This window comes from Pelophylax lessonae (assembly GCF_965119305.1).
Source record: "Pelophylax lessonae genome assembly, chromosome: 4".
Classification (NCBI taxonomy): domain Eukaryota; kingdom Metazoa; phylum Chordata; class Amphibia; order Anura; family Ranidae; genus Pelophylax; species Pelophylax lessonae.
Genome location: NC_138771.1, coordinates 494,904,234 through 494,924,207, shown reverse-complemented (window position 1 = coordinate 494,924,207; position 19,974 = coordinate 494,904,234). Strand labels below are relative to the sequence as shown.

Genomic DNA, 19,974 nt, shown 5'->3' with positions numbered 1-19,974 from the left:
GAGGCAATACTGTCACTACCTAATGCCTGTTGGGATTTTGCATTGTGGAACCCCGAGCAAACATGAGCCAAGTGTTTGTTTCACAGTTGCAGCATGGTCCCGTTCACTTCCATGGGAAATTTTGACAGGCAGTGCCACCTGTCCAACTCAGCATGTAGTGTTGAAACAGGTACACCTCAATGCAAAGCATTGGGGCCACAGCAATGCCTACTCACCCAAGTGGCATTATGTCTGCTTGTAGGTGGGAGGTCAGAGGGCAGTAAAAACTTAAGCCTCGTACACACGCAACGATTGTTGGCCGTGAATTTTCGGCCAACATCTGATCGGCCGATTGTCGACTTGTTAGTATGATGCTTCCGGCAACCGACTGCAACTTTTCGGCCGAACAAAATCTGGTGTGCATGCTATGAAATTTTTGTTGGCCGTCAACAGAATGGCCGATTGTTCGTCAGTCAGTACAGATTTCGGCAGACAAAAATCAGATGAGCAAGACTGGGCATGCTCAGAGAAGAAAAAACACACGGAAAGTAAACCAGCACATGACATCACTTCTGAAGTTGGTTTTTGTAGGCCGAAAAAATTTGTGTGCAGTCTAGAGCACATTTCAACCAACACAACAACACTGGACAAAAGACGGCCGATCGGTCGGCCGATAATCGTTGCGTGTGTACGAGGCATTAGATCAACTGCTTGTTTTTACCACCACCTATCAACCCGTGTGTTGTGTCTAGGCCAACAGTGATGCAGTGTGCTCACAAAGTAGCACCATTATTGGTTAACATGCAGTTAAAGTGCATGAAAAAAATGCTAAATATTTAATTCTGCGTTCAGGTCGCACTTGGCTTGATTGGCAAAACATTTGAACACCTTTTGTGTAAGGAACCTCTTGCCACCCCGCGATTTTCTAATTAGTGAAAATGTCTTTTAATAATAATTTTAAATTATTTTAACATATTGTGAGCTAATTGCAGCTGCAGTATCTGGTTTACATTAAAATCTTAAAGTATTTTGCATATTAAAGCTTAACAACATTCACACTATGTAAAATAAGCATCTTTTGTTAAATATTTAGCAGTATATGTTCAAGATAGTGCACACACCATGGTGCTGCCAGTAGCAAGAATTCAAATATTTCTTGGAAATACGACTTTTTTTATGGCACAAGAAAATCAATATATTACATCTTATTGTTTGCTACTGGCAACACAATACTTGACACCTTTAAGATGAACTGTAAGTTCATAGTTAGAAAAAAATGAAAGCAATTTGATATTTATTTCTTATTAATATTTTAATTTAAGCTAGTATAAGTATGTGAATTGGTCATTATAACCTCTCTTTATTTAATTCTTTTTATAATTCATTTCACAGCAAAAACTCAAAAATTATAGAGTACCACGACTCTATGCCAGACAGCAATATATATATATATATAGACAGTGTGTGTATATATATATATATATATATATATATATATATATATTGTGACAGGAAGTCAGGTAAATCTGGGAATGTAGTCACTGAGAGGAGACCCATTCCCACCTGCTTTGAAAAGTTCACTGATACTATAGGGTGTTGGCTGCAAAAAGAGCCAGCAGGAAGTGGAAAACCATTCAGCTGTTCAGAATGAGGAGATCAAGGCCTCTATAATTTGTCCAGAGAAAATCTATTGAGTGCTGCCTCCTGTCGCCGTGTAGGCTGGGAAGAGGAGGACAGACATACGTGTACCTCCCGACGCCGTGTGGGCATGGGAGAAGGACTGCTGCCGCCTGTCGCCGTGTGGGCTGGGAGAGGGGGACAGTCGGATGTGTGCCTCCCGACAAGCTGGTGAGCATGGGAGAAGACCCCCTAAAGCGATGTGAAGCTAAGGAGGGTAACCAAGAGTGAAGACGTCTCAAAGGTGAGAAGACGAAGTGTTTCTGTGTGAAAGAAAACAAAGGGACATGTTCAATGGACAATGTTTGTGCTGTGTGAAAAGCAAACAAATGGACATTTGAGTGTCTGCTGTAGGATCAGCAGTGTCGGCCCAACAGTAGGTTGGGAAGACTTCTTAGGTAGGTTCCAGCGTGAGAAGGTAGCCGCCCACAGAGGCAAGGATTTATTTTGTCTTTTATTTTATTTTGGCTGTTTTGACGCTTGCAATTGTGTGAAGTAAATTGCATGAATAAATCAGTCTTGTTTTCAACCTCTGCTCGGCTATCTCTCTGTGAAAACGCACCCCCAAAGGGGTCACCCATACGCCTACCACCGAGCTAATCCCTCACATATGGTGGAGGTATGCAGTGGGCATAAGCAGAGATCCCTGCAAGGAAGTGCAAATGTTTGATGAACTTTATCTGGTGCATGAGATTGCACAATCTATGTGTGCAGGAGAGAAGATCCTGACAGAAAAAAAAAAGTGTTTTAAAGAGACAGCGGTCTCAAAATTATTTGATGAACTTTGTTGTGTCTGGTGCAAGTGACTGCACAAACTGTGTGTGCAGGAAAAGAGATCTTGCAAGAGAGAGAGAAAAACTACATGTGTTAAAGAGACAGTGGTCTGAAAAATTTTTGCTGGACTGTGAAAAATTTGTTTGTGGAGTTATTGAAGATGGGGCGTTCAAAACGCCTGAAGAATGCAAAGATAGATGAAATGAGAGACCGGATTCTATGGATGGAGGGGATGTTGCCGTCTGAACCAGCCCCATCCATGCCTAAAGAGAGTCTACTAAAGAGGAAGGTTGTTGTCCCTAGCAACACTGATGAAACTGCTATGGAGACGCAGTGTGCTCAGATGAAAAGTAAGCTCAAAATGGAGGAGATGTTGAAACATCTGATTATATCAAATGCAGCTCAACAGCAAGCAAATGCAGCTCAACAGCAGGCAAATGCGGATTTTCAGCAGAGCTTTGCAGCTCAACAAAAGGCTCATCAAGAGAGCATGGCAGGCTGGAAACAGAGACGCCAGCAGCCAATGGAGGCCATCGGTTTGGAGGAAACCGAGTATGTGTGCAGGGCTGAGTTGGATGCCTTGCAACGGAAAATGGAAGAAAAGGAACAAGCCTTGGAATTGCTTAAAATGGAGCATAGAAACTTGCAGGAAACAAATGAACTACTCAAGTCTCATGTGTCACAGTGGGAAGAATCCACTGCTCTTCTTTTGGTCGAGTTGCAAAAACGCAGAGAGACTATAATGGAGAAAGATACCATCCTCATGGAAAAGGAAAGTGAAATTCAGACTTTGCAGAAGCAAAGTATGGTTGATATGTTGGAGTTGCGTAATCAGCTGGAAAAAAGTCTTCAGTGTTTGGAAGTTACAAAAATAGACCTGCAGGAGTCGCAGGAACAGAATGTCGCTCTGAAAACGACATTGTCTCTCAGCGACAACGAGAAAAGTGAAAGAGAGGCTAAATTACTGAGTACTGTGTATGAGCTCACCACTTTGAGCAATGTGGTAGATGAATTACGTGCAGACTGTGAAAGTTGGAAAGGTGAAGCCCAACGTTTCCAGCAGCAGTTAAAGGAGAAAGAAGCCTGTGTGGCAGAATTACAATCTCATTCCCAGAAACTAGCCAATGAGGTGAAGGCTCTTATGCAGGGAAAAGGAGATTGTGAACATAAGAGGGAAAAAGTAGAGGCACAGCTTCTGGAATCGCAAGTCAAGGTGTCAGAAGGTGACCGATTGTGTGCTAAGCTGTCAGAGAAGGCAAACCGACTGCAGGTTGAGTTGGACAATGTTACAAATCAGCTTTCTCAAGCAGACAGCAAATCTAGAGAAATTGCGGAAGATTTTTCTATCTTGGAATCGCAGCTGCAAGACACGCAGGAACTCTTACAGGAAGAGAGGTGTCAAAGGCTGAGTTTTAGCACAAAGCTCAAACAAATGGAAGATGAGAAAAATGGCTTCCTGGAACAATTAAAAGAGGAGGCGGAAGCAAAGAAAAACCTATCAGAGCAAGTCGCAACATTGCAAGCTCAGATAGCGGATATGAAAAAACGCATGGAAGAAAGCGTTGCTTCATTACAGTGTGTTGAAGATGTGAAAAAGAAGTTTGATCAGATGCTTGGTGAAGAGAAGACTGTGTCTGCAAAATATGCAGAAGAACGCGACCGCGCAGAAGCGGAGGCGCGTGATAACGAGAGCAAAGCCCTGTTCTTGGCTCGCTCTTTGGAGGAAGCTCTAGAGTCCAAGGCTGAACTAGAAAGAGTTAACAAGCAGCTATGTACAGAGATGGAACATGTGGTCAGCTACAAGGATGATGTTGTGAAAAGCGTTCAGGAGCTAGAAAAGTCTAAGCGAGCCTTAGAACAGCAAGTAGAAGAGATGAAGATTCCGTTGCAGGAACTGGAAGAGGAATTCCAGGCAACAGAGGATCTGTCCCAAAGAGGGGATAGTGTGCCTGATGCAGTTTTTAAAAGGATCAGAGTTTTGGGGTCTGTCCTGAGTGAGCCTCAGAAATGTGACGACATGTGGCTTGAATCACCCCTTTGGAATAAACCGTTCCTTCAAAAACTTCAAGCATTGGAAAATGTATCATTAGAACTTCAGCAAACAAAGGAGCTGAGTAAGAAATGTGGTGATTTCTCAGTTCAGGCTGAAAACCTAGTGGAGAAAACTAAGGCTGTTGGTGAAAACGTGAAGCAAATGAATAAGTGCCTTTCAGGGAGTGTTTCCAAAATGGAACTGGTGAAAGACGGGTGGCAGAAGTTTGATCGTGATCTTGAGATGCATTCCATGTGGAATTCAGATAGAGAAAAAGAACTAGGTGACCTTGAGCGGTCAAATAGTTCAGCAGAAAGTGCATTGAAGAAACCTGTAAAAGAATGTGTTGCAGTTCCATGCTTCTTCACTGATGCAGAGAGGAGGTCTATAATGGATACCACCCAGATCGCTGGGTTCAACTGTGTTGTTGCCTTTGACCCCTATGTTGGTGGAAGGAAAGTTGATGATGTTCTGGTTGGCTACTTCTGTGAAGAGTTTGGCAAGAAATATAAACTGAATATCAAATCAAATAGTAGGCCTTTACTGCGACTCGCTCAGGAGGGCGAAAAGTTTAAGAAGTTGATGAGTGCAAATGCTTCAGATCTGCCTATGAATATGAAATGTTTGGTGAATGATATTGATATCTCTGGGAAAAGGAACAGGGGTCACTTTGAAGAAATGTGTGACAGCCTGTTGTCTCAATTGGAAAATCCTCTGCACAGCATCTTAGAGCAAGCAAAGCTCAAGAAGGAAGATCATTCCCTTTTACAACAAAAAGTCAATGATTGTGTACAGCTGTATGGAGAGGCAACTCAAGTCACAGAGGGATGTCAAGAGTCCCTACTTGGAACAAAGCTTAGTGAAGCAAAGGTTCTCAAAGTTTTGTGGAAAACATTTATGGATTGCAGAGAGAGGCGTCTTAAGAATGTTGAAGACATTAAGACTAGCCCAATTGAGTTGCCTATGGATCACGGTCCTCCATGGTGGATTGGACAGACGGTTATGAGGGACAAGCTGTCTGACATTTATGAGAAAGCTGTCAATGAAGATGACAGAAACGAGAAGGAGCAAAATTATGCCAAAAATGCAGTTGAAGAATGTGTATATGAGATGAGAGACAAACTGTGTGGCATTTATGAGAAATCTGTCAGTGAAGATGACAGAAACAGTTTCATCCGGAAGCTTGAGGATAATAGGAGGCTTATCAGTGAGTCAGCAGTGCCTGACACATGCGTGCCTGGAAATATGTGTCCCAACCCTAGGGTTGAAACAAGAGGGGGGGGTATGTGACAGGAAGTCAGGTAAATCTGGGAATGTAGTCACTGAGAGGAGACCCATTCCCACCTGCTTTGAAAAGTTCACTGATACTATAGGGTGTTGGCTGCAAAAAGAGCCAGCAGGAAGTGGAAAACCATTCAGCTGTTCAGAATGAGGAGATCAAGGCCTCTATAATTTGTCCAGAGAAAATCTATTGAGTGCTGCCTCCTGTCGCCGTGTAGGCTGGGAAGAGGAGGACAGACATACGTGTACCTCCCGACGCCGTGTGGGCATGGGAGAAGGACTGCTGCCGCCTGTCGCCGTGTGGGCTGGGAGAGGGGGACAGTCGGATGTGTGCCTCCCGACAAGCTGGTGAGCATGGGAGAAGACCCCCTAAAGCGATGTGAAGCTAAGGAGGGTAACCAAGAGTGAAGACGTCTCAAAGGTGAGAAGACGAAGTGTTTCTGTGTGAAAGAAAACAAAGGGACATGTTCAATGGACAATGTTTGTGCTGTGTGAAAAGCAAACAAATGGACATTTGAGTGTCTGCTGTAGGATCAGCAGTGTCGGCCCAACAGTAGGTTGGGAAGACTTCTTAGGTAGGTTCCAGCGTGAGAAGGTAGCCGCCCACAGAGGCAAGGATTTATTTTGTCTTTTATTTTATTTTGGCTGTTTTGACGCTTGCAATTGTGTGAAGTAAATTGCATGAATAAATCAGTCTTGTTTTCAACCTCTGCTCGGCTATCTCTCTGTGAAAACGCACCCCCAAAGGGGTCACCCATACGCCTACCACCGAGCTAATCCCTCACAATATATATATACAGTGGGTACGGAAAGTATTCAGACCCCCTTAAATTTTTCACTCTTTGTTATATTGCAGCCATTTGCTAAAATCATTTAAGTTCATTCTTCTTCCTCATGAATATACACATAGCACCCCATACTGACAGAAAAACACAGAATTGTTGACATTGTTGCAGATTTATTAAAAAAGAAAAACTGAAATATCACATGGTCCTAAGTATTCAGACCCTTTGCTGTGACACTCATATATTTAACTCAGGTGCTTTCCATTTCTTCTGATCATCCTTGAGATGGTTCTACGCCTTCATTTGAGTCCAGCTGTGTTTGATTATACTGATTGGACTTGATTAGGAAAGCCACACACCTGTCTATATAAGACCTTCCAGATCACAATGCATGTCAGAGCAAATGAGAATCATGAGGTCAAAGGAACTGCCTGAAGAGCTTTAGAGACAGAATTGTGGCAAGGCACAGATCTGGCCAAGGTTACAAAAAGATTTCTGCTGCACTTAAGGTTCCTAAGAGCACAGTGGCCTCCATAATCCTCAAATGGAAGACGTTTGGGACGACCAGAACCCTTCCTAGAGCTGGCCGTCCGGCCAAACTGAGCTATCGGGGGAGAAGAGCCTTGGTGAGAGAGGTAAAGAAGAACACAAAGATCACTGTGGCTGAGCTCCAGAGATGCAGTCAGGAGATGGGAGAAAGTTGTAGAAAGTCAACCATCACTGCAGCCCTCCACCAGTCGGGGCTTTATGGCAGAGTGGCCCGACGGAAGCCTCTCCTCAGTGTAAGACACATGAAAGCCCGCATGGAGTTTGCTAAAAAACACCTGAAGGACTCCAAGATGGTGAGAAATAAGATTCTCTGGTCTGATGAGACCAAAATAGAACTTTTTGGCCTTAATTCTAAGCGGTGTGTGTGGAGAAAACCAGGCACTGCTCATCACCTGTCCAATACAGTCCCAACAGTGAAGCATGGTGGTGGCAGCATCATGCTGTGGGGGTGTTTTTCAGCTGCAGGGACAGGACGACTGGTTGCAATCGAGGGAAAGATGAATGCGGCCAAGTACAGGGATATCCTGGACAAAAACCTTCTCCAGAGTGCTCTGGACCTCAGACTGGGCCAAAGGTTTACCTTCCAACAAGACAATGACCCTAAGCACACAGCTAAAATAACGAAAGAGTGGCTTCACAACAACTCCGTGACTGTTCTTAAATGGCCCAGCCAGAGCCCTGACTTAAACCCAATTGAGCATTTCTGGAGAGACCTAAAAATGGCTGTCCACCAACGTTTACCATCCAACCTGACAGAACTGGAGAGGATCTGCAAGGAGGAATGGCAGAGGATCCCCAAATCCAGGTGTGAAAGACTTGTTGCATCTTTCCCAAAAAGACTCCTGGCTGTATTAGATCAAAAGGGGGCTTCTACTAAATACTGAGCACAGGGTCTGAATACTTAGGACCATGTGATATTTCAGTTTTTCTTTTTTAATAAATTTGCAACAATGTCAACAATTCTGTGTTTTTCTGTCAGTATGGGTTGCTATGTGTACATTCATGAGGAAGAAGAATGAACTTAAATGATTTTAGCAAATGGCTGCAATATAACAAAGAGTGAAAAATTTAAGGGGGTCTGAATACTTTCCGTAACCCACTGTATATATATATATATATATATATATATATATATATATATATATATATAATATCTTTCTGTGGATGTCACCGGACACATATCAGAGATAAAAAATGGGCCCAGGTGCACAGCAAAGACTGTAGTATATATAATCCAAAAAGAGAGAGCGGCACTCATGGGTCTTGAAAGGTTCAGGTTATATACATATATATATATATATATTTTTTTTTTTTTTTTTTTATTTTATTTTTTTTTTATATATTTCTTTTTTTTTTAATTTAACCGGAGTTCTGCTTGGGTAACACAAAAAGGAGAAGAAAAACAGGAGTAGTATAATTTTATACAAGGAACCTCAACAATATACATTTATATCACCATATAAATGACTATCTTTAGCTATGTACATGATAACATAATATACAAAGACAAAAATGAAATCTCTTTAAAAAAAAAAAAACAATTTTTCCTGTGACGGGGATCCATATTGTCTCCCACTAAGAGAGGGACTAGGGAGGGAGAGCCATTCAGCAATGCTGATTTTAAGGCATCATTGGTATCAGTAGCAGACAAGCAGAAGTACTGCAGACAAAAATATAGTTTTAGGGCAATTTATACGAGAAAGGGATGGGATGCAGATCACCGAGCAATGATTCTGTGACAAAAAGGATATATTCATCAAGTTTCCATGAATATTACATTTGGTCCATAGGAAGGGAAAAATATTCTTTGCTGATCTATAATGCAAGTTGGAATGATTCCTGGCTCACAATGTTCTCATAATGTCCCTTAGTATAGGGAACTGTGAGTATATTCTCTGCCACTCTGAAATGGCATCTTTCAGTCTAAGGTACATAGTTTGGTTGAAAACGACAAAAAGTCCATCCAGTTCAATCAATAGAAGGGGGAAAAAAATATACAGTATATAGTCCTATATGCACAATCTTAAACTCACAGTTGATCCAAAGGAAGTAAAAAAAACCCCAATAAAGCATGATCCAATTTGCTACCTGATCCCCCAAGAGACTATTCCCTGGATCAACTTTATCTATAAATATTAGTATTCAGTTATTTTATTTGTATCTTGAAAAGAATCCAGTCCTTTTGTTAAAACAATCTACTAAACTGGCCAGAACCAGCTTTTGAGGGAGTCTATTCCACATTTTCACAGCTCTTACTGTAAAGAAGCCTGCAGTAATAGATGTATTATAATATTTACCCCTTTAAAGTGTATCTAAACCCAAAAACAAAAAAATGCAGAATACCAGTCCTTGTGGTTGACTGCATACATTTTCTTTTCTTTTTTCACACACTGATTTTGCCGATAACACACTTCTTCTAAAAGAGTGACAGCAAGCACTCCTACATAAGCGGAAGCCATGCTTGCCAACAGGCTGGACTACAAATACGTCTGCCTTTTTTCATGTCCATTACATGCTGAGTGATGGGATTAGTAGGTAGAGAAGAAAGATAAGATTTTTTTGCTTTCATTGCAATTCTCAGGAAGTGACAAGGACTCTGCATTTCTGGCAGGATCAACAAGTAATTGATGTATTTGTTAAAAATGTTTTAAGCCTGAAAAAAAAAATGAATGCAGCCACCACATCTACAGACTGGAAAACAGCAATATATAATATTTTGGTTGTTGGTTTTAGGGATCAATTAAATCTGTTTAGCTTGGTGCTGTCTTCACATCCTTCAATCTAAAATAGCCATACAGCACAGAAAACACCAAAGAAAGGAATCTGATAAACTAGCGGCAAAATGAAAGAAGATAATTGGCAGGATGTTATCTCTACTTATAGGGATGTACAGTAGTTTTGTACATATTTTCTTTCTTTGATATAGTCAGGATAGGGATATATAATTTAAAACATTTATATATTATTATTATATTTTATTATATATATATATATATATATATATATATATATATATATATATATATATATATTATGTTTTCTTTTTCTTTTTTAGTCAGGTAAAGAGGAAATTTTGCCTATAATTATATTATAGTACTGAATTCAACCAACTGGTGGAACTTTGAGTTCTTTTTCACTTTATTTTTTTTTTTTTACTTTGCTGTACTTTACAGATCTTAAAGCAGAGTTCCGGGCACAGAAGTCATTTTTAATAAACATACCCCCGGGACAGTCAGGGCTAGCACATTCCACAATGGCTAGCCTCTGATCTGTCCCGGTTCGCACTTACCTTTTAGAAGAAATACTTACTTATAAAATTTCTTCCACAGCGTTTCCATCTCTCTTGTGGGCAGCTGAAGCCGGCGCGGTCCTCTTCTGTGTCTTCTTCCGCGTCTTCTTGTCCCAGAATGCGCCTGCACCGGCCCCTCTCGTCACTTCCGGTGCGTCGCCCGGAAGTGACGAGCGGGGCCGGTGCCGTCGCATTCATTCCTGGAAGCGATGACGTTCAGCTCCCAGGAATCATAGCGAGACAGGAAGTGACGGGGTGAGCCGCGGCTCCGAGGGAGGAAGTACTCTGAGGTGAGTCTTTACGATCTTCAATTAAAAGGTGAGTAAACAAAAAAAAAAAAAAATAACTATCCAATTCCTTTTCAGGTGATCTCGAACTAGCGGAGGGGCACAAAAAAAAATATCGTTTTTGTGCCCGGAACTCCGCTTTAACTGCTCAAATTAAAATTTACACACGTAAATGAGTGTTTGTTGCTCCTTATCAGACACCTCCATTAAGTGTTTCAGTCATGACAGAGCAAAACTGAAAGCGGGAAGATACTGCAACACACAGTTGCTCTGAGGAACATTTTTGTAATGTATTAAATATGTATTTAAATACTATATAATTTAAATATTTACCTGCAAAGCAAATATTCTAATATGCTAATATGCTGCCACTTAGCATTGTTATAGTTATTGTACATCATAAAATGTGTAGCTTTAAAATATACGGTATTTATTTGCTAATTGGGCATGGATGCAGTGGTTGTCAAATTAAATTATTTTTGAGATACAATTAGATTGTTTTTGAGATAATTCATATTCATCTGCTTAAAAAATAACAGATTTTTTTTCAGGAGCAACTCAATGCACTTAGAAAACAAAAAATTGGTAAATGTAAAAACAATATTTTAAAGGTATATTTTTTTAATGCTGTTGTCTGTATATTTGATGGCACCTTGGAGGCAAAAGACAATGCATCTGACTTGAAGAACTCGTTGTTTTTACATTCTAGTGGGGTGTCCCTCTTAATTCCCATCTATGAAACAGCAGATTTTGAATAAAATTATGACACTCCTTACCTCATTGTGCAGTGCTCTGGAGTGATAATTAAGAAATCTAAAATAGTATTAAAAACTTACTAAGCCTACCCTCCCTCCTTCATTTCCTTCTCTGTGTTGTCTCCTCTGCAAGAATTCTCCTGTCCCAACGTCGCTCATAATTGTCTCCATTAACACACACTTCACTCCCCTCCTGTTAGTGAGCCCTTTTATGGTCTGGTGTTGTGTGAAGTTGTTTCCTTTAGGGAAGAAAAGAAAGCAATCTGTATTCCAGCAGCTTTACGGGATGTCAACAAAATGGGTCTCCAATCAATTGTAAGCCTTCATGTCCTACTGGCTGTTGCCCCAGGTTTCATTGGCTAAATCTTCAATGAACTTGTCCCAGTTCTTCTGCCACATTTCCGTGAGCTTATCCTTCCCTTCCGCAGACAATGAACTGTAGCTGTACGCAACACAAACAGTAAAACCAACTTTTAGTGTGATTACAAACTTCTTTCTGCTGAAAGATCAGCTACAGGCAATGGGTACTAAACCCAAAATAGTAAAATCAGTCTGTATATGTATGCAGTAAAGCATGCTTGTTATACTCACTGGTAATCCTCTGCATTGTGTAAAAAGGCTCTTTGATCCTTTATGCACAGATCCTCCTCTTCTTCCACTGACTCCAGAACATGTCCGGATAAGACAGAGCCTTTGGAGTCAGGCTGCACATGCTCAGTTTGGTGTGTATTGCTCGAGGGTTTTTTTTTTTTTTCTGGGGAGAGTGCATGCAATCAGCACAGGGCCAATCAGCACTGTCCAGACAGAGGGTCAGGGGTCCTGCAGCCTCATAAGAAAGCTCAGTGCAGTATGAAAACTCCTCCTACAAGCTTCACCAGGAACTGATAAAAGGCACAAGACTGCTATATACTGCTGATAAGAAAAGGTATTTAGCGGTGTATATTTACTAGTATAGTTGCATTTCCATGTTCTGTGTATGGTGGGAGAGCAGATATAGTGAATGAAGGGTCCTGGGTTTAGTAACACTTTAAGATCATGGGGCACAAATCATGAACTCACATTAAAGTATAACTAAAGGCAAAATGTTTTCTTTAGCTTTGGATAGAGCGGAGAGGGATTAGAAAACCTGCCAGTTTTTATTGCTGTCTGTTCCCCCAATAGGGAAATTCACCCTCTCTCTTTGTCCTGTTTGCCATTATTATTGAAAGTGAAAGTAAAAGAAAATCCCAACTTTTGGGTTCTCCCCAGAAAAGTAATAGAGGGAAAATCTTCCAATGGGGACATCAGTTCCAGTGGCCTGGGGGTCCCCAAGGAATTCTCTTAATCTCACTTTGTTTTGGCTATGGGACAGCAAGTGAAGGAAAATCTCCCAATGGGGTAGAGGTGGAAAAAAAAATGAACCAAAAGGAGTTATAATCCTCCCTTACTCTAACTAAAATAAAAATGCCTATAGTTATACTTTAAATTCTTTATACTATAAGACTTACAGTAAGTATGTAAGAGCCTTGTCTGAACTGGACCAAGGCAAAACTTACGTTTTTGATGGGAGTGTAAGTGCTGTTTCACACTAGTACGACTTGTCAGGCGACTTGGTCAGCCTGACAAGTCGTGCACCATCGCGGTCCATTGTGTGGTACAGGAAGGGTTCTAATGGGAGCGACACAAGTCGCTCCGACTTAGAAAAAGGGTCCTGTACTACTTCGGGGCGACCTGGAGCCACTTGCATAGACATTAATTTTATGAAGTCCGTGCAAATCTCGCCGAAGTCGCGGTGCACGCCACTTCACAGGTCGCCCCCTAAGTCGGATCGCCATAGTGTGAACCGACGCTTAGGGTTAGAAGCTCTTTTCTTTTCCAATGTTTTTATTTGAATATTCAAGAAGGAAAAAACAAACAATGTTGTTCAGACAATAGTGGTTATCATGCCACTATGTTCCTACATTTATATTTTAACATATGTATTATCTTTATCAAAAATATCTATTAACGTGTTTTTTTTTTTTTTGGCACTGATATAAAAACATTGTCAGTATTGCTGAGAGTAACATATAGGGGTTGACCTCGATGGGGAGAAATATTGGTATATTTTGTGGCCAGTCTTCCGGCCTCCCCCATAGAGTCATCCTGAACACTCTTCATATTTAAAATATAAGTAGACAATGAAAAGGAAAAACAAACTATATTGGAAGGAAAAAGAGAACAGATGGAACAAAAATAGGGAAAGATGGGGTTTAAGGGTGTGATAGCATAGAATAGGTTGAGTTACTTCAGGTTAGATTCAATTAGAGTAGGTTATCTGCATGCTCACAATAGGCCCTCGGATGTGGTCTATATTGGCCCAACTCGGGGATCTCCCTTCAAATACTCAATCCACGGGCTCCAAACCTTTTCAAAGAGCTTCACTTTGTCATTTCGTATTGCTGAAAGGCGTTCATTGACCATTATCCTAGGTAATTTTGCCTTGAGCAGTTCAAAAGGTATGACGGCCAGCCTCCATGACCTTACGATCACTATCCTTGCTGCTACAAATATAAATCTGCTTAGTAGTCTGCTTAGATCTGAGAGTTTGACAAAATTATATAATGAAATATAATGGCTGCGCTCAACCTAATAGTAAATAAATTAGCAAAACCAATTGTGTAATATCTTGTGCTATGATTAAATATAAACAAACAGTATATATATTGAATGCAAAACCCAAATAGTTGGTATCAATTACTAGAATATATACTTTGTACATAAACATAAATAATATGCCATACACAATCAATAAAGTGCAAAATAAATTGTGACCAAGTGGCAAAAAAGTCCCAAAAAAGGAATAAATTAGAACCACTGCAAACAGTCCAATAGAGATGGAAAGGCTGAAGAATCCTATATTGTGCTTCTTCCGATAGAAAGACACCTCCACCAAATAACAGGGTCACCCGGTGAGTCAGGCTGCTTACCAGATATGGTGACTGGGTCTTATAACAGCCACCATGAAGTATAAACCAGGTATAGACTCCAATAAATCCTACATGGATGAAAAAAGAGAGCTCCATGGTGAAGTATATCGGTACAATGTGTATTTATTAATAGAATAAAACTTACAATCAGGGACGTCTGATCGCATCACGCTAGCCACGTCATTTCCGGCTCCGGGTGGAACGCGGAAACGCGTTCACCTGGCGTTCGGCATCTACTTTGTGATTTTATCTGCTCTGATTCAAGAAGACTTATTGTAAGTTTTATTCTATTAATAAATACACATTGTACCGATATACTTCACCATGGAGCTCTCTTTTTTCATCCATGTAGGATTTATTGGAGTCTATACCTAGTTTATACTTCATGGTGGCTGTTATAAGACCCAGTCTGATGTATATAGTGGGAACCAACTACTAATCCTGCCATATACTTATGAGAAAGGTCCTTATTGACCCTCTATAATTTAGGGGTCTACCATATCTGGTAACCAGCCTGACTCACCGGGTGACCCTGTTATTTGGTGGAGGTGTCTTTCTATCGGAAGAAGCACAATATAGGATTCTTCAGCCTTTCCATCTCTATTGGACTGTTTGCAGTGGTTGTAATTTATTCTTTTGTTTGGGACTTTTTTGCCACTTGGTCACGATTTATTTTGCACTTTATTGATTGTGTATGGCATATTATTTATGTTTATGTACAAAGTATATATTCTAGTAATTGATACCAACTATTTGGGTTTTGCATTCAATATATATACTGTTTGTTTATATTTAATCATAGCACAAGATATTACACAATTGGTTTTGCTAATTTATTTACTATTAGGTTGAGGGCAGCCATTATATTTCATTATATAATTTTGTCATATTTCACATTTTACGTTCACGCTGGGGCTCCCTTCATTTATACATTCATTTATTTCTGTTATTTGAAACAATCTTATCACCTAATAAAATTTTAATTTTACACTGCGCGGGATTGTTGGTGCTTAACGCCAATATTTTTCATCGATCTGAGAGTTTGCACTGAATCGGATCGCACTAGTGTGAACCACCATGCGATCCGATTCTGCTGCGGACCAAAAAAAGGGTCCTGTGCAAGTTCACTGCGATTGCGGTGCGAATTTAGCCATACAAACTGTATGGCTGAATTTGCATCGCACAGACATTGCATGTGATTTTAGGAGCAGTGCGCTCCGAATTACATGTGATGTCTGTGATCGCATAAATGTGAACCGGCACTTAAGGAGATGTACAGCCAAAGATCGTTCTGCACTCCTGTGAGCCGTTTTCAGCAGATAGCAGACTAAAGTCACAGATGTCGTTCCAGGCACCGCATCATCACGACCACGGAGTCGGGATCCGCCAGGTGCCTGGACTGACACCCGGCTCAGGCTCTCAGCGAGCCGTTGAGAGACTGAGCCAGCTGCTCCCTGCCCCTCCACAGCTCAGCGCTCCTATAAGTGAGGAGGGAGCAGAGCAGAGAGCTGTCAAAACCGAGCGATCGGTGTTTGATCGCTCGGTTCTCAGTGTAGAAGCGTCGGGGATCAAATGCAGCATTGGACCGATGCTGCATCCACCTAGGTAAATATAATTCTCCAAAAAATAAAAACTAAACCGTACTTCTCTTTTTAAATGTAAACTGTCCTTCCTATAACTACACATAAAGACTAGGCATTGGCAAATGCCAATTGTTGGTACTTACTTCGAAAATTTATCCTTCGAGCATACTGGGAGTCCTAAAACATGAGGGCATCGTAAGTATGTAGCTTCCTGGTTTTAGAAATATTGGTGTGAGCAAGCCCCTATTCCATCTCGAAATGTGCTACATGGGGTCTCTCAGTAGGTTGTTGAAACCCTTAAATGCATTGTGGAAAGTGCTGTGTGTTTTCCTCAATATCAATTTGGTAAAGCAGTAACGATTTATCCAGCAAAGGAGCACTGATTAAAACCTTGCAGTGCCTTTTAAATAACTTTCCATTACATTTAGGAGTATGGTGAAGGGGTCTAATACCTAGTAGCAGGAAAACATTGGTAAAGGTCACAGGACCATCTACTAGGGATGTGGGAAACTGAGGGTTATTATTTCCCCCAAATTGCCGTAAAAATGGAGGGATTTGAGTGAAATTTCCCCATTTTGGCAATAGGCATTGGAGTCGATAGGGTAAGGGAAAATTAAAGTGTTTTTTGGTGGTTTTAAGCCGAATGGGTCTTCTGTGCAGTATGAAAGCTTGTATCAACTATTCTGGAATGGATCTTGTGCTGAAAATGACCCCATTAGCTTCATTATTTTATGTTCTTTCACATAACTTAAAAACAGATAGGCAGTTTAAATGTTAATTTTCCTTACTTGATTGAGTTCAGTACCAGTTGTTTAAGAGTCTTCAGATCGGCCTCCATCCCCCCAAACCCCATGAACACCTCATAGAAGTCATATGACAATCCTTGGGATCCAAAGACAGATGGGTCATCGGAGCTGATGATCAGTGGGTGGCCATCAGCCAGGAGAGCAGCTGCTGGGTGGTTGCGAAGGTCAGACACCAAGAGAAGGACCTGAAGGTGAAATTAAATCAGATAAAGGAGAGTGATGAGGGGAAAGATGTACGCTATTATATGACTAAAGGCATGTGGACACTCCTCCAAATTATCACGTTTTGTTCCAGCAGGATTGTACCTCTGTGCACAGTGCCAGGCCCATAAAGACAAGTTTTGACCAGTTTGGTGTGGAGGAACTTAAGTAGCCTGCACAGAGCCCAGACCTCAAACTTACTGAACACCTTTGAGCAGGGCTGCTGTTCGAAATCACGGGGGCCTCGTACAGCCTACCTGAGAGGGCCCCCTTCTGAAAATATCAAATTATATTTCCTTAAAAGTTCACGAACACAAAGCCATGGCGAAATTTATACCCCCTCAAACAAGACCGATGCAGGTGAAGAGTGATCCAAATGCTGGCTGTTCTTCAGAGAGCAAAGCATATGTGAACGAATCCTTAATTTTTTTTTTCAAATTATTTTTTAGAACTTAAATTTCTTTACATTTTTTTTTTCATTTTTTAACTGCCCTGTTGGGGGGGGGGGGGCTTCAGTAAAATAGCCAGGGTCTAAAAAGACCCCTGACGTTTTGCTTTTATGTCAGAGGTAGGGACTGAGGACAGAGATTCATAAGTTCCTTTCTCTGCAGCCCCAGCTGCACTGGACAGTGAATGAATGGGAAGCGCTCTGAGGCTTCCTGTTCATTCACAAACTGAAGCATAGTAAACACAGTTTGCTTCGGTGAGGAATAGACACAGGAGTAATCAGTAATGATTGCTCACTTTGTTCATTCAGGAAAGGAAGGGGACGGTAAATAGGACATATTTATTGGCCCCCTGGTCTCCATCCTGAAACACCCCCCATGTGTCTGCAGCAGCTGTCGGCAAAGGAGGAGGGAAGCCAGCAGTGCTGCAGGGGAGGGGGGCACGCAGGGAGTGGGGAGCAGATACCAATTTCTCTGCAGCAGAGCAGGAGGGAGAAAAAGTAGGAGAAACTGGTAGTGCTGCAGGGGGAGGCACAAGAGTTGGCAATAAGGCAGTACAGCTGGCCCTCCTGCTCAGCAGGTGTCCTGGCCCACCTTTTGAACTGATGGGGCCTGGGCCCAGTACAGGAGGGCTGACAGTACTGCCACATCAGCAGCCATGCCTTTGAGATGAATTGTAATGCTGATAGTAAGCCAGGTCTTCTCATCCAACGTCAGTACTTACCCCACAAATTCCCAAAGTAGAGGCTTTTAAAGCTGCAAGAAGGAGCAACTCTATGTGACCTTAAACTGGACTTAGAACGCCGCTCAAAGCCGGGAATTACACTCCCACGATCCACAGGTGAAGGCGTGCAGGCTGTCAAAATGCCTACCCAGAATGATGTATACAACAAATGAAAAAGACGCCACCAGTCACCATTACATAAAAATCAAGATTGATTTCAGCCCGCAACTTTTCCAAAGGGCACGCCCCCTGATGTGCTTCGCCCCGCCCACCAGGGCTTAATCATAGGGTGGAGAGCCTGGAGCCAGTTGGGAAGTTTTATGCATCATCAGTCGCTATACAACAAAGACAAGACAGGTGAGGAATATTATATAATCAAACACAGTAGTGAAGAAACAAATTGAGTGAAAAGACTGAAGGAAAAATTGGAATGCAATGAAAATCAAAATAAATGAAAATCAAGATGAAAAAAGAAATGAAAATCAAAAAGAAAATATAGTAAAGGGAATCATTTTCTCATTACTGTTATAATTCTCATTACAGTACTATGTTTTTTTTTTTTACTTTTCATTTTCATTTCTTTTTTCATTTTGACTTTCTTTTATTTTCATTGCATTCCAATATGTCCTTTTCACTCAGTTTGTTTCTTCAACACTGAGTTTGGTTACACACAATATTCCTCACCTGTCTTGCCTTTGTTGTATAAATGTAGACCGCGCTCACATGAATGATTAATACTGAGCTCATAGACGTGCATATAGTGATTATACCACAATAAAAGATAATCAGTGATCACAATAAATATGATAAAGTGCAAACGTGCTGGAACAATTAATAATCCTAAGGGATTGAACTAAAATAAATATGTGCAATATATGGGCATCAATAAATATATTAGTCTCTATTTAATACGGACACAGTCCCAATCCATATGGTGTTTCTTGTATGGGGTCACCCATGCTCACACAGATCTTGTACAGCCTCCACCAGATAACAAGAATTTCACCCAAACTTGTGAGATTGCTGGCAGATTACCAGATTGACTTGACCCCAGAATCAGGCAGTCAAATCAAGCCAAAGGAGATAGAGGGTGATCTTCTTATGGCTGTTCCTCGGGTACCAGAATGATTGAAGCTCAACGATCAAGCAAACACGTTGGGTGCAGGAGAGACAATAAAAGGATCCTCATAGTGTAGTAAAATTTAGATTCCAACTTTATTTAGCATAATAGTAACTTTACAATCGTGCAGACCACATCAGACCGGTAATCCGTAACGGTAGCGGTATTCAGCAAACAAGGGACGCCGCTTCCACGTTCCACCTGCGCTCGAGATGCCGGAAGTGGCGTATGGTGATCTCATGTCCCGACGCATTTTGTCAGCATGCAACTGACGTCATCAGGAGTCGACGTTAGGTGTGTGCTGAGGAAACGCGTCGGAACGTGAGATCGCCATATGCCAGTTGGAATCTAAATTTTACAACACTATGAGGATCCTTTTATTGTCTCTCCTGCACCCAAATTGTTTGCTTGATTGCTGAGCTTCAATTATTCTGGTACCCGAGGAACAGCCATAAGAAGATCACCCTCTATCTCCTTTGGCTTGATTTGACTGCCTGATTCAGGGGTCAAGTCAATCTTGTAAGCTGCCAGCAATCTCACAAGTTTGGGTGAAATTCTTGTTATCTGGTGGAGGCTGTACAAGATCTGTGTGAGCACGGTTGACCCCATACAAGGAACACCGTATGGATTGGGACTGTGTCCGTATTAAATAGAGACTCATATATTTATTGATGCCCATATATTGCACATATTTATTTTAGTTCAATCTCCTAGGATTAATAATTGTTCCAGCACGTT

At 41.2% G+C, this 19,974-nt stretch overlaps 1 protein-coding gene across 4 annotated transcripts in view; it reads right to left on the bottom strand.

The window, feature by feature from the left end:
• Positions 1–11,149: 11,149 nt before the first annotated feature.
• Positions 11,150–19,974, bottom strand: part of ADA2 (adenosine deaminase 2) — a 69,566-nt gene continuing 60,741 nt past the window's right edge. For all 4 annotated transcript variants that reach the window (XM_082255740.1, XM_082255739.1, XM_082255742.1 and 1 more), the window contains 2 exons: positions 16,728–16,930; positions 11,150–11,850 (listed from right to left, as the gene is read on the bottom strand). In XM_082255740.1, the coding sequence (XP_082111866.1) occupies positions 11,739–11,850; positions 16,728–16,930 (315 nt within the window). In that variant the 3' untranslated portion in view covers positions 11,150–11,738. The remainder of the gene's footprint in view (positions 11,851–16,727; positions 16,931–19,974) is intronic.